The sequence below is a fragment of the Erpetoichthys calabaricus genome, chromosome 16, assembly GCF_900747795.2.
Source record: "Erpetoichthys calabaricus chromosome 16, fErpCal1.3, whole genome shotgun sequence".
NCBI lineage: Eukaryota > Metazoa > Chordata > Cladistia > Polypteriformes > Polypteridae > Erpetoichthys > Erpetoichthys calabaricus.
This window is the reverse complement of record NC_041409.2, coordinates 74,458,255-74,473,028: the sequence shown is the minus strand read 5'-3', so window position 1 is coordinate 74,473,028 and position 14,774 is coordinate 74,458,255. Positions and strand designations below refer to the sequence as shown.

Below are 14,774 nucleotides of genomic sequence, written 5' to 3'. Positions count from 1 at the left end.
TTAGTATTTCAAAGTTCTACTTGTATGTTAATATTTCAAAAGCAGAAACATAACGTGTAATCCAAACACCAGGTAACGAAAGCATGGCCTGTATTTGTTTCCATTGGATGAGGAGATGTATTTCAAACTATATTAGTGTTTATAGGATGATGGAAATATGTTTTGATTGCACCCAAGATGTGACATTTAAAGTGCAGAGCTCTGTTGAGTGTGACTACAAGACTAATGGCAGAGGACAACTGAATAATTTCCCAAGAAATGAGATTCTGCAAGGAAAGTCAAACTTCTTGCCTTAAACTGGGGATCACAAAAGAAGTTGCTCACTTTTATTAGTGTTCAGTACCAAAAAAAAATATTCATTGCTGTCACGTAGGCAGGCAGTGAGTTTGTCTATGGCCAAAGGGCATGCAGTAATCATCTTCGTATAGAGCTGGGTGTCAGTATGAAAGTCATACATTAAAAGATCCTTGTGGCAGCTTTTACCTTTTAAACACAACTGAACAAAGCACAGAACTTTGTGGGATATGCCAAGGGCTGGATATGCCATTAAATAGTACAGCTCTGGACTGTGGGAGGAAAGTAAACCTCCAGATTATCATGCTGATTTTCATGTATATTGTACACTACACTGCACTAATAGCTTACTTGTAACACGATTATGCTGTTGATATGGATAGTCACTAAATCTAGAGAAACAAAATCAAACCACCAGTACAAGTGTTAACACAGAATCTGGTTCACAAAACACAGAAAAGAAAGTACCACCAGGATGGCAACAAATTACTGGGGGAAAGGCACCCGTTTGGCGATTGGTAATGGCAGGTCCTGCAGATAGCAGCAAGAAAAACAAAATTATCAAAGTGACAGCAGATGAGGGGCAGTAATTCCTGGTTGTATGCCAAATGCTCTGGAAGGGGACACTGGCAGATTTAAGAATTGGAAACGGTGCAGAGGGAAGCTTGCAATGCACCCCTATGATGCTGGAGAGCATGAAACTCAGAAGTTGATAGGGTGGCTTGACAGCTTTCCAAGAAAGAAACAATAGAGATGGAAGTACCTCATATCTCCTAGAGCGCACGTGGTCCCAGAAGTGAACATACGGGACCGTTTGATTTTACAAGCAGGGGGGGAACTACCTTGGAAGCCTGGCCCTTAAAGGATAGGTTTGGTATCTTTCAAGTCAAAGGTATTTCTTCGTAATCAAGGTATCTGAAGTAAAACACTTTTTATACATTTTAAAAACACCTTGTCTCTTCTTGCAGTTTATAATGAGGCTTTAGGGTACCAGGGTCCAAAGGTGAAAGAAATAGTCTTAAAACTTACTAAATAGGTCCACGCTGAAATGGCACACATTTTGATTTAAGAGAACATGCCTTCTGCATATATGAGGCATCCTTGTGGTAAGGGGATGAAACTTTAGATCATTATTTTATCACCAATTCTTGGCCCTATTTTCTTAAGGTACATTTCTTGCTCGTTTGTCAGATTGCAGCGGCTGTCGTAGGTGGAATTATGACAAACCAGCGCCAAAGGCCACCTCCCCAAAAGCCTATTACACTCTGTGTTGTTGTTTTATAAAAGGTACAGACTGAGATGCCCTCTGAGTGGGAGTGTAGTGAAAAGAAGACAAGAGTTTCATTGTAGTACTTTGTACATATACCAATACATTTGAACTGAACTGGTTATACTGCGGGGCGGCACGGTGGCGCAGTGGGTAGCGCTGCTGCCTCACAGTTGGGAGATCTGGGGACCTGGGTTCGCTTCCCGGGTCCTCCCTGCGTGGAATTTGCATGTTCTCCCCGTGTCTGCGTGGGTTTCCTCCGGGTGCTCCGGTTTCCTCCCACAGTCCAAAGACATGCAGGTTAGGTGGATTGGCGATTCTAAATTGTCCCTAGTGTGTGCTTGGTGTGTGGGTGTGTTTGTGTGTGTCCTGTGGTGGGTTGGCACCCTGCCCAGGATTGGTTCCTGCCTTGTGCCCTGTGTTGGCTGGGATTGGCTCCAGCAGACCCCCGTGACCCTGTTTGGATTCAGCGGGTTGGAAAATGGATGGATGGATGGATGGTTATACTGCATTTTATTTTTAAATAAAAAAAAATTTTGAAAGGGCCAAGCCAACTTTTCCTTCCATACTGTGGGTTGTGAATGCATAATCAAAAAAAGGCAGAATGTACATTAGAGCACACTGAAGTGCTACAAACCAATTGATTTTTTAATGTATGATGAGTCGCCACTGATGATACGTGAAGGGAAAAAGAGCTGAGAGAATGTTTTGGAGCAAGTAAATTAATTGACACTAATATCAATCAACACCTAAGTACAAGGGGAGAACATGAAGACTCCATGTAGAACCAGGTACTGGGAGGTAGGAATGACAGCCCTGTGTTCAAACATCTGTGCTGAACTTACTAAATTTAAACCTGATTAAACTTTGGTGAATCAGTGTTGTTAAACTGGTACTATATTTTATGTGTGTGTGTTCCCTCCGATGGACTGGCGTCCTGTCCAGGAGTTGTCCCTGCCTTGTTGCTGAAAAAGGGTACTCCAATAAAATATTACAGAATGGAAAACATATTTCATTTACAGTGATGAAACTTTGCATCAAGCTGTTCTCATATGAGAAAGTATCAGACGTTGATTTAATACATTATCTTTCCTAAAAATGTGTGTATTTTCTTAATCTTAAGTAAAATATTTTCATTGACCCACATTAGCAATTTGGGTGGCACGGTGGCGCAGTGGGTAGCGCTGCTGCCTCGCAGTTAGGAGACCTGGGTTTGCTTCCCGGAGTTTGGAGTTTGCATGTTCTCCCCGTGTCTGCATGGGTTTCCTCCCACAGTCCAAAGACATGCTGGTTAGGTGGATTGGCGATTCTAAATTGGCCCTAGTGTGTGCTGTGTGTGTGTGTGCCCTGCGGTAGGCTGGCGCCCTGCCCGGGGTTTGTTCCTGCCTTGTGACCTGTGCTGGCTGGGATTGGCTCCACCAGACCCCCTTGACCCTGTAGTTAGGATATAGCAGGTTGGATAACAGATGGATGAATGGACATTAGCAACTTAAGCAATACTAAACAGACAGCCTGAATGTTCTTGTCAACTACACATGCTCTGTAAAATCCATCTCTATCCATCCATTTTTTTCTTAAATAACACATCTGTCTGAGAGAGTCTCATTACAGTACATTCCTTACTAACAGTACTGCGGAAAGGCACGCCTAACATTACAAGAAACTTTATATGAAAAATTCTTCATAGTATGAATGTAGAGAAAAGCCAAGCAAAATGACAACTTTTATTGGCTAACTAAAAGGATTACAATATGCAAGCTTTCGAGGCAACTCAGGCCCCTTCTTCAGGCATACTATGAGAAACTCAAACAAAATTCTGGAGGAATTTTATATGGGAAGAATATAGATCAGTAGGCATACAACTATAGTGCGTCTCTGAAAGACGCCTCAGATAAAGTATCCCACTCAAAACAAGTGTGGTAAGAGTGCAAGGAAACTCACCTTGATTTTATGAGCCCATACAAATGCTTAAGAATTAGAATGCAGAAATCACGAGCACAGATGCAAAAGTTACAGGTATTTCAAATGGCTTTGGCAGTGTTACAAAGGATTAATAAAACCTCTTTTTAGGGCTCATTCTAAATACTGTTTTAGACTTTTATATGAAAACAGAAATAACCCTCATGTACTGTTGGGAACATTTGCTACTTTGGCAAGCAGCCAATCAGAAATGCAATGCAATATCCCTACAAACTTTACCAGACTTTATGAACTTCTTTAATGATAAAGCTCACAAGATCGCGGATATTAAAGTCATCTAGCAAACACAGTGTCAAACACGGTCTCTTCTTTGTGCGTTCCTAAAATAGCCTTAATTTCTAAAATAAAGCCTACTGCCCGTCTTTTAGCCCAATCATACAAAAAATATTGAACAGTCTTCCGGCAACACCCATTCTTCTTAATCGATTTTTATTGAGTATAACAGATGCCAATACACTTAAATTAACGATTATCTGACCATCGTTCTTTAAAAAAAGGAAAAAATAAAAACTGAGTTAGCACCAAACATACTTAACCTTTTCCAAGTTTATCTTTTTTCTTTAAAGTAATTGTATTAATACCGTACTTGCCATGCATCCCTCAGTCTCGTCTTACTCGTTACAATTTAATAGAGAACGTTCAGTCTGGTTTTTACATAGGTCATAGTAAGAAGGCTGCATGAACTTGTGTTATCAATAATATTTTAATGTTCTCTGATGAAGTCAATGTTAGGGTATTATGTCTTACTTATGAAAAAAATGACAGTAGCCGCATGCCTATTGCAGTTATGCGCAAAATAGAAGCGAAACTTCTGAAAAGTCGACAAAACACAAATGTGAATTATCTGTGTTTCCATTGAGTGATTTTATGTGGATAATGTTTGTATTATCACCTGAAATTAAAAATGATGGCTGATATGATGGGTGTTGGTTCTGTTATTTTAATTGCGTCTACAATTGCCATGTTCATTTTTAATCGGAGGTGACTAGGTTGAGTGAATACATTAAACGGAAGGCGAACTCCCTATACTTGGCAGAGGTCACTTATTGGGGATTTTTTTGACATTGTCCGCAGTGAATTTACTGAGGGAGCTGTGGGTAAAAAAAATTTAGGATGAGCAGCTCAACATTCATGGAATTATGCAGGGAAACAGGGAGCCAGTCCTGAACGAGAAATGCACAGCCATAGCCACAATTATGAGGCACACAAAATACCTCAGGTGTATGGTGCAACTGATGGCTCACATATCCCTACTCGTGATGGGTATCGGGATTATATTAACAGGAAAGGTTGGAAATCTGTTGTTCTGGAAGGCAGTCATTGACGACAGATTAATGATCAGGGACATTTGTGTAGGGTCAAACGGTAGTGCTCATGATACTGCTGTATTCTCCACATCACATTTGCACAGGTGTTTAAAAATGTACGTCATGTTACGGAACCTAAATGTGAAAAAAGTGTTTCCATTGCAGTTTTGCAAATTATTGCTTTGTCGAATCTTCTGAAGAACCACTTCAAGCGAGCATATACACTTTTTTTTACAAATTTTGACAGTTTCTTTCAAAATTCACGTGTCTCCATTACCGGATTTTTGTTTCGTAATTTCAAAATGCGTCTTGAGGTTAATGGAAATGCTGCTAGTGTGTACGTAAATAACGACAGAATAATATCATTAAGTTAGATATCGTGTCTCTCGTGGCTCATTACTCGGACAGTTTTAACTTTATATGGTGCAAATGGGAGATATATGATAGCTGGAAAACATGATATTCATATTCATTTGCATGCTAATACTCCGCTATATCTTTCCTTCATACTGTATAACACTTCTTCTGTTTCTTTTTAAATACTTGTGTCAATGAGATAAAAGATAGAATGAGTGATAACTACATGTCTTTAAAAACAGAAAAAAAAATATTATTGCACAGTGAGAATGATAAAGAGAGCAATATGGTAACAGACCTAAACATTAGTTTTATAGAATCAGCACACTATTTAGGTGTTCTTTGACAACAATTTATCTTTTACTAAACACACTGTCTGAGCCTGTTTTTTAACAAATTAAAAAATATCACAACTAGGATGTTCCCAAATACCAACAAGACAGAGAATCAAAGCATTTTTTCTACAAGAATTGACAATTTCAATGTGCTGATTATAAGTTGTTCAAAATATTCATTGTAGCTTTTATTTAATTCAAAATACTGCTGAAATAATCCAAACTAAAACAAGAAAGTTTGAAAATATACATAGCTTCTGTTTTTAAGTCTTTTTACTTGTTTCTAGTTACATTTATGCCATTTTCAAACCCATTTCTTACATATGAACCTTTAGGTGACGGAGACCCTACATAATTATCTAAACTAACCAATACATGCATACAACCTGAGGATGCCAGTCAACTAAATATTCCAAGGATTAACAAGCCAACAGTGGGAGATCATGAGTTTAGATACAGGCTGTGGAATGATCTGCCTTCTTACGTATGAGATGCCCCATAGGTCTTGGCATTTAAATTCTGGTTGAAGACCCATTACTTTAAGCCTAGCATACTCGATTTGAATCTTGCTGCTGTTTTTGTTGGTGGTGTCACACTTTGCTACATTGCTAGGCAGTTACACCTGCACATTGAAAGAGACACAGAGATAGTAGGAGCACTGAAAACTGAAATTCAAAGATGAATGGGTTTAGATCACCTGAATAGTGACTTTGTTAAAACCGAGTTTTGACCGTCCAGAGGTTGATATTCTTTTGAAAGGCTGTTGAATGTTTTGTTTTTTTTTGATTTCCTCTCCTCAGTTGTCAACTAACCAATCTATATTTCAGTTATGTCCGAGGACGTAAAATTTCATGACTTTATGTTGATCAGATTGAATCCTATTCATTTTACTGCATATTTAGCTTAACTCAAGTATAACTGTAGGTAAATGGTGCATGGTGTAGAGCAGAGGTAGCCAACACGGTGCCCGCGGGCACTTGGTCGCCCGCAGGGACCATGTGAGTTGCCCATAGGGCATGTTCTAAAAATAGCACTAGACACTATAGAGCTCAGTCTAAAAATGGTATTTAATGATGATGTTGCTCTTTTTGAATCAGTAACACTTGCACTGAAGTAGATTGGGGTCAAAGTTCAATATTGTGCACAAGACAAACCTCCATCTCACTCTGCTGAGACAAGCAAACGGGCACAGCTACGATGGAGAGCTAGACGCAGTTTTTACCCCCTAAAAATAAAGAAAAACATGGCAGAAAAGCTATGGAAAATTTCCAATGTATTAATAATATCATTAAAGGTGAACCGATCAACTTTATGTTATTCAGGAAGTTTGTATCAAACCAGAAGCCGTATTCGTATTACTCAGTACCCTTGAAGTTGTTCTCAGTTTCAAAAAGGTTGGTGACCCCTGGTTTAGAGCATTGGGGCTGAGAATTTCCATCTCTGCGCACAGTCTGAACTCAGTAAAGAGTTATAAAACAAAAATAAATTTAAATTTAAAGGAACTGATTACACCTTTGGGCAGCATGGTGGCGCGATGGTAGCACTGCTGCCTCGCAGTGAGGAGACCCGGTTTCGCTTCCCGGGTCCTCCCTGAGTGGAGTTTGCATGTTCTCCCCGTGTCTGTGTGGGTTTCCTCCCACAGTCCAGAGACATGCAGGTGAGGTGCATTGGCGATCCGAAATTGTCCCTAAGTGTGTGTGCCCTGCAGTGGGCTAGCGCCTGCCTGGTTTTATTCCTGCCTTGTGCCCTGTGTTGGCTGGGATTGGCTCCAGCAGACCCCCATGACCCTGTGTTAGGATATAGTGGGTTGGATAATGGCTGACTGACTGACTGACTGACTGACTGATTACACCTTAACCACAAGGATATGCTTACCAGCACCAGACCAGGTTTAGACTTGTCTAACAATAGAATATAAATTCTAGCAACCCGTATGCATAGAAAACTCTCAGAATTTAAATTTATCATTAAGGGGAGTTAATATAAAAAATGTCACAGTTACGGATATTAATATAAACATGGGCTAATGATTTAAATAAAAAAATCAAAGCAATTTATTTTTTCATTGAACATTTGTCAAATAAATAATTTGATCACCTCCATACTTGTCACAACATTCTTAACATGATGCTGCATTCACATGCTATCAGACAGAGTGGAAATCCAAGCATCTATGTTATAATACAGTACGATAGTTTCACAAAGCAAACAATTTCTGTATTTATGACAAAACTGTAATGTACTAAATACTGACTTTTACAAAAGCCAAAAGAACACTTCCTTACAAAGTGACCTATAAATCATTAGCCAATACACTCATTTCCTCGCATGTGTTATCCTCTATACAGTCAAAGAAATTCAGAGGCCAGCAAGATTGAAAAACACGGCATGAGACAGAAACCAACTATGGACATGACACCAGTCCATCCCAGGTATAGTCACACACACAAACACAGAGCCACACTTACTCATGTCGAACTACTTCACATTTGCTACTTCACCTCAAGCAAGCAGCACATTACAGGACTTGTCATAGGAAAGCATGTCAACTTGAAAGTCAGATTACACAACTGGTAATCGCAGGGGATGACAAATGATATGACTCCGTCACAAAGTTTCAGCAGTGTTTCAAAGGTCCAAGGTATTGTGAGCTTGCCGCATTCTAAAGGCCAATTAATGTGCTGAAAGACGGGGCCGGGGCCTGCACAAATGCTTTCCAGGTGCAGGGAGTTCATCCACAGTTTCGGCCAGTTCTTTTTATATTCTGTTGTTAAAGTAAAACGGGGGTGGCACGGTGGCGCAGTGGTAGCGCTGCTGCCTCACAGAAAGGAGACCTGGGTTCACTTCCCGGGTCCTCCCTGCGTGGAGTTTACATGTTCTCCCCGTGTCTGCGTGGGTTTCCTCCGGGTGCTCCGGTTTCCACCCACAGCCCAAAGACATGCAGGTTAGGTGCATTAGTGATCCTAAATTGTCCCTAGTGTGTGCTTGGTGTGTGTGTGCGCCCTGCGGTGGGCTGGTGCCCTGCCCGGGGTTTCTTTCCTGCCTTGCACCCTGTGTTGGCTGGGATTGCCTCCAGCAGACCCCCGTGACCCTGTAGTTAGGATATAACGGGTTGGATAATGGATGGATGGAAGAAGTAAAACTAATTAGCCTCTCTTCTGTTTGCACAATCCAAAACATCTGCTTTTTTTCTTGCTTTTCTGCCACTCTGTATGCACTGTACGTCCAGGTGAGCACTCCCTGGTTGTCAGCTCTTGCACACACTCAGATTCCTCCCTACGACTTACGACAAAACCAAATAGGTCTGAATGTGTTGCTGGGGATGTCATACTGCATGACTGCCCTGACTCACTAAAATTGTTGTAACATGACAGACGCATATTTCTGTAATATGAAAGGAAACAAAAATATGCAATCTTCACATAGAAGAAAACACATTTAAGAATTAAACAGATGTCTACGCAGCAAAGATTTCTGTCTGTACAGAATTGTCACCCACATATCTTAAGTACAAAAAATTAGTTTAAATAAATATTTGTATATTTGTTCTGGCAGGTTAAGTACAGAAGGAAATAGGGAATAATTATATAATCTCAAATGAATGGTGCTTGGTATGCTTCCAGCGAAAGACTGTTAATGGATAAAATGTATATCATCTAAATTTCCCCTTGAGATGAATAACGTTTATCTATTCTAAACAACTAAATCTGTTTTTTTTTTTCTTTTTTTACTTTCACAAACTTACCCCTTAACTTCATCTATAATGTCTGTCCAACCCCCAAACACTACTTCCAACTTAAAGTTCTTTATTCTAGGATACTTCAGAAGACCCCTTTACACTGGTTACAATGTACATACAGTAGCTACGTGAAATTTTCTGATGCTAGTCTTCTTACTGTTTAATAATATTACATAATTCTTTGCTCATTTAATGCTATGGCTCCTATTCTTTGAACCGTTGTTTCCAGGTCTATTTTTAAGGCTCCAGCTGCCCTTACTTTCAGATCATGAGTAAAACCCAAACTTTTCTTTCTGGTTTTGAAATTGCTGCCCCTTCAGGTTTCAGGGGTCATTGCTATTATAATAGAAAATAATGATACTTCCTGACTGTATATTATATTAGTCTGAACTGCTACATTTGAATATTCAAACAAAACGTACCAATTTACTTCATGCATGTTATTTGGTTTAAAACTTTAGTGATACATTCTTTATTCAAGTTTTAGTATTATAACTATAATTTTATTTGTAAAGCAGCTCCTTTCAATAGCTTGTTAAAATCTGTTAAGTATATTTTAGATCTTCTCCTTGTAACCACTGTTGTTATTCTATACATGCTGTGTTGATTTTATGCTACTGGAAATTTGTCTACTTGGTACCCTATTGTAATTTTGTTTGTTATGTAATGCACATATTATTTTGCCACCTGCTAATCATGCCATATAATAAAATAAAGACTGATTCATCATCAATCAAAAACCGATGAATTAAACATGGACTTCTTACCTAAATAACAGAAATATTTCTGTTTGCCCATAATGCTGGCAGACAAAGATACATTGCAGTTTGATGTATCTGTCAAAGGTCATTTGTCTCCTAATCCAAAACTCAATTTCTGTGTTACTACATACATGAAACCTTTCTGACTGGCTCTGCATTTAAAAAAAAATAAGTGACTTATTTTAAAGAATGTTTAAGGTTTAAATTAGAAAAACAGTTAGGAGACAGCCAATGAAACTCAAGATTTCTGCATTTTCTTTTGTGAATGTAATTGTTATTCTTATAACAAAGTTATGTCAAAGTACTTGGTGGCAAACTGAGAAAGTGGTTATCATTGCATGTTGCAGTGTAGAGTTTTCAAGTAATGAAACTGCACTTTCTCCACACATTCTAAAAACAGACATGTTAGGATGACTGGCCGCTATAAAACAAGTGAGTGTAGGCATGAGCGTGACAACACCCGATGATGGACTGACATCCTGCACCAGGACCCAGTCTGTGTATCTGGACTGTTGCTTATAGGAAAAGCAGGAAGCAAATTTCTATTAAAGAGACAAACCTTCAAATACTCTTCATCTACAAAAACATAAGGTTCCAGTTAGGTCAATTACAAATGCTTCCTAATCTTGTTTTAAATATTAAACATACACTTTAAACATCATCTTCTTTAAAATTAAGAAAGCTGTTTATACTACTTAATATTCCTGCCTTATGCTAACTTAAGCAATCTATGAATTTTTCCACAGTAGTGAAGTGGCCTTAAAGTAAAACAGTTATAGACACCAAAAAACAAAATTATATGTTTAATACAATAAGGAAAAGATAAACAAAGTACAGCAAGCATCCAGTCATTAAATTCCAGCATAATCGCAATCAAGGTCACTATGAACCAAATCTGCCCCTGTTTACAAAAAGTGAAACAAAGCCAGGCAAGTGGCAAACTGCAGTATGTTTAGGACAAGACTAATACAGTCACATATCAGTGACAAAAACAGGTACAACTTTGCAAGTGAACCCCAACAATTTAAACTACTACAAAACTACCTCTTTCTTTTTAAACACAATCTAACTTTTTTCACAATACCATGTGTATGCAACTGGACAAAGGAAAATGTGTTTCTGAGCGGACAATTAATAACAATAGAAATTATTATGGATGTCAAATAAAACTTTAGTAAGTCACGCTACTTGCAATAAAAGGCAATATACCTATAGGAACTTTAAGTGACTGAGATGGGTCCTCTCACTTAATTGCAGAGGAAATGGGGCTGGGCTGGGCTGGATGAAGGGGGTCGAGCATGTGACTGCTGGCTTTAATCTGTAATCTTTAATTATAATCACTGTTGACATTATTATTTTTTTTTTTAACTTTCAAGAATAATTGTGTCAGTTACACTGTGCCTAACAATGTGCTTCTGTTTCAGTGCTTTAATTGTATGTATACTTTTCCTACAACATCTGTATTAAAATGCAGGCCTAATTTGTCTTCTAGGCTGGAGCTACTCCTTTGAGAATTAACTGCCACTACTGAATATGAAATTCCTCCTAAGTAAACTATAAGCAGAATCCAGCAAAGTAATCTTTTGAGTTTTTATTGCCTGCTTTGCCACTTCCGACGAAGTGCTATGTTCAAATGAACAAAAATCTAAGGATCTGGACTTCATTTTGGAGCACCTTCTGTGTTGGATTTTTATTCATCTATGTGTTAATGTTGGCTTCTTTCCTTAAGACGTTACGTGGGCTCTTTTGGGATGAACTAACTTCCAGTTCTGGATTACGCCAAGTACTACACTGGTATTCGCCTAAAAGAGCACAAGGAGGAAGACCAGCACGAGTTTAGAAAACTGATGGATTTCCACATTTTGCCTGAAAGGCCATACTGAGGATTTCATATTCCAGTTGTGCTTTTTTTGACCTACGTTTAAAATTATTGTCACGTTCTTAATACTTAATAGCAGGATTAAATTCGGCGAGTTGCTTCAGACCCACTGTTTTTATTTCAGCATTCCAGTGAGTTTTTCCACTTAATACATCGCGCTGTGTAGGTTTGCATCTACGCCTGATCATTGAGTCCTTCTCCCCGTTTGCCATTCAGGCAGTCTCGGAAATAATGAAGATCAATTAGCAGACGAGCACGCATTAACACGGACCACCATTTTCTCCAACTGAAACTGTGACCCATCCAATGCCTCTTAGCTGCGGCCACTCCGGAGGCCTCCGTTGCTGCGGCTGCTTGAAACGCTAATCTTGCGGGCGGCGAAATGTGTTTAACTGACTTTTCTAACAGAACTACGTCTTTCCTTTTTCACCTGAAAGTCGGAGTAAGACCCCGCCCCCTTTACTTTTAAAAATCTTTCCAGAGGAGCGGCCCACTCGTCTCCTGGTTACTTTATGGAGACGTAGACAATATGCAGGACGGCAACAAGCGGCTCTACGAGCGGCGGAGCGACGTGCCTTGTCCGCTGTGCTTCTCGAGCTCGCCTTACCTGTGGAGGCAGTTTCCATGGTGACCGGGGGAGGCGGTCGGCTGTTCGCAGGCTCTGCGGGTTGTTCCTCTCGCCAGCCTCTCTGGGTCACATCGGCACTCACCGCCACGGCCGCCTTCTCTTCCATAGTGGTCAAGCTGTTGCCAAAGCGATCAATCTGTTCGAAATCCTCGCCAAACCAGTTGCTGTCCGAGCCAGACTCCACATTTGGATGTGTAGACATGTTGGCGCTTCAGTGCGCGATAGCTGTGAAGTGTGTGCTTTAAAAAAAATGAAAGAAAGAAAAAAAGTCTGGACGCAAAAAGCACGCCAGACGTTCTGAACGCGGCCACAGCGAGGTTTTGCTCTCCACTAGAGAATTGCGCGAGTGAGAGCGGCTTGTTTAGATCTCTGTTTCGACGATGACGTCATCGCGGCACGGATTGAGCTCGGGAAGTGCAACGTGCTACGAGTTCGGTGTCTGGAGGAGAGCGGCCGCGGCTTCTCCTCCGGGGACCAGAGAGGCTCTCAGTGCACGAACGGGAGAACTGGCCCTGAATTGATCTGTTCAGCGCTTCTGAATTGTTTCTTTGGAGGATGGCCGCCCCAGTTCTTGCTGGCGCAGCTCCCTCCTTAGGAGTGAAGTTAACTCTTTAGCGGAGGGTGGGCGCAGCCTGTGGTGGTACACCTCCGACTTAACTGTTTCGAGGTGCCTGGATGCCATCACGCTGATCAAAACAAGTGAAAAGCATTTACTCTGTGGATACGAATTGGCTCAGCTGGGCATCCGGTCGTTTTTGTGGGCTGTAGCACTGAGTTTGCTCTTTGAAGGACCGTTGTCTTCGGTACCGATGGAGATTTTGAATGAACTCTGGAGAATGCGGGTTACAGTCAGGGGTAGCACAGAACTCTGGGCCCTATACATAAGCAGTGTATGTGGGCCCCTTCCTCTCGAAAACAAACTTCATTCCAGTCTTTGAGGCCCACCCATCCGCAGTGACCCTGGGTAATCATTACCCTTTTTCCCACCACTATGACACCCATGGTTACAGTATCTGTAGAGTCACCTTTCTCATTAGAAGTAAAACACTATAGTTAATTGTGACAAGTGGCCAGAGTAAATTTCAAATGAAGCGTTCTGACAACAAACCAGGGAGCAGCCCATCAACAGTACCATCCAGAATAGGCAGTGGAGGTGGATTGAGCATACCTTAGAAAAGAGCTCTCAAGTCAAAGCTGAAGATCACAGGAAAGTGTCTCGCCCAACACAGACAACAATGGAAACTCTTAGTGCAGGGTCTAGGCCCCAAACAGAGCAAAGAGGACAAATGATGTTGAATAACTCTTTGAAAGTGGTTGGTTTTCCTATTTGCTCCTTTAGGTCCTTCATTAGGGGGCAAGGCACAGGGGAGTCTAGATCGGCCATGGAGTGATACCCAGGATATTCATCTATCTTTCCCAAGCTAAGAGGTGAGAGATATGGAGGCAATGGTGATCTTAGGGCTCTTAAGGTTCACCCTGCAGTTCCAGATCTCTTATCCTAGCAACCTGGTGTTGAGACAGGTTTGGTTACCTGTTGCAGGCCACTGTTGCACAGACCTCTATTTAGCCCTTCAGTGAAACCCCTAGGTTGATCCCCCCCTAGGTAAGAATTAAGACCAAATTAACATTACAAGAATTTAGTTTATTTATTGGGGTGGCACGGTGGCGCAGTGGGTAGCTCTGCTGCCTCGCAGTAAGGAGACCTGGGTTCGCTTCCCGTGTCCTCCCTGCGTGGAGTTTGCATGTTCTCCCCGTGTCTGTGTGGGTTTCCTCCCACAGTCCAAAGACATGCAGGTTAGGTGCATTGGTGATCCTAAATTGTCCGGTGTGTGTGTGTGCACACCCTGTGGTAGGCTGGCACCCTGCCCAGGGTTTGTTTCCTGCCTGGCATCCTGTGTTGGCTGGGATTGGCTGCAGTAGACCCCCATGACCCTGTAGTTAGGATATAGCGGGTTGGATAATAGATGGATGGATGGTTTATTTATTAAACCAATGTACAAAGACAAAGGATTAAATACAAAATATAAGTAATAATAAAAATGATATTCTTACACCAATATAATAATAATAATAATAATACATTTTATTTATATAGCGCCTTTCCCATGCTCAAGGCACTTACAGAATAAATAAAGAACGGCAGAATATACAGTATATAGCATTGTACAAACCAGATAAATAAACAAAGAAGATTAAGACAGTAAATTCTGAAAAAAAAACCAGACAA

At 40.6% G+C, this 14,774-nt stretch overlaps 1 protein-coding gene across 3 annotated transcripts in view; it reads right to left on the bottom strand.

Annotated features, from left to right (window-relative positions):
* Positions 1 to 13,112, bottom strand: part of rtn1a (reticulon 1a) — a 133,003-nt gene extending 119,891 nt beyond the window's left edge. The window contains exon 1 of one of the 3 annotated variants that reach the window (XM_028821549.2): positions 12,527 to 13,112. In XM_028821549.2, the coding sequence (XP_028677382.1) occupies positions 12,527 to 12,749 (223 nt within the window). In that variant the 5' untranslated portion in view covers positions 12,750 to 13,112. The remainder of the gene's footprint in view (positions 1 to 12,526) is intronic. The other 2 variants (XM_051919733.1, XM_051919735.1) reach the window with 2 other exon arrangements.
* Positions 13,113 to 14,774: the final 1,662 nt, after the last annotated feature.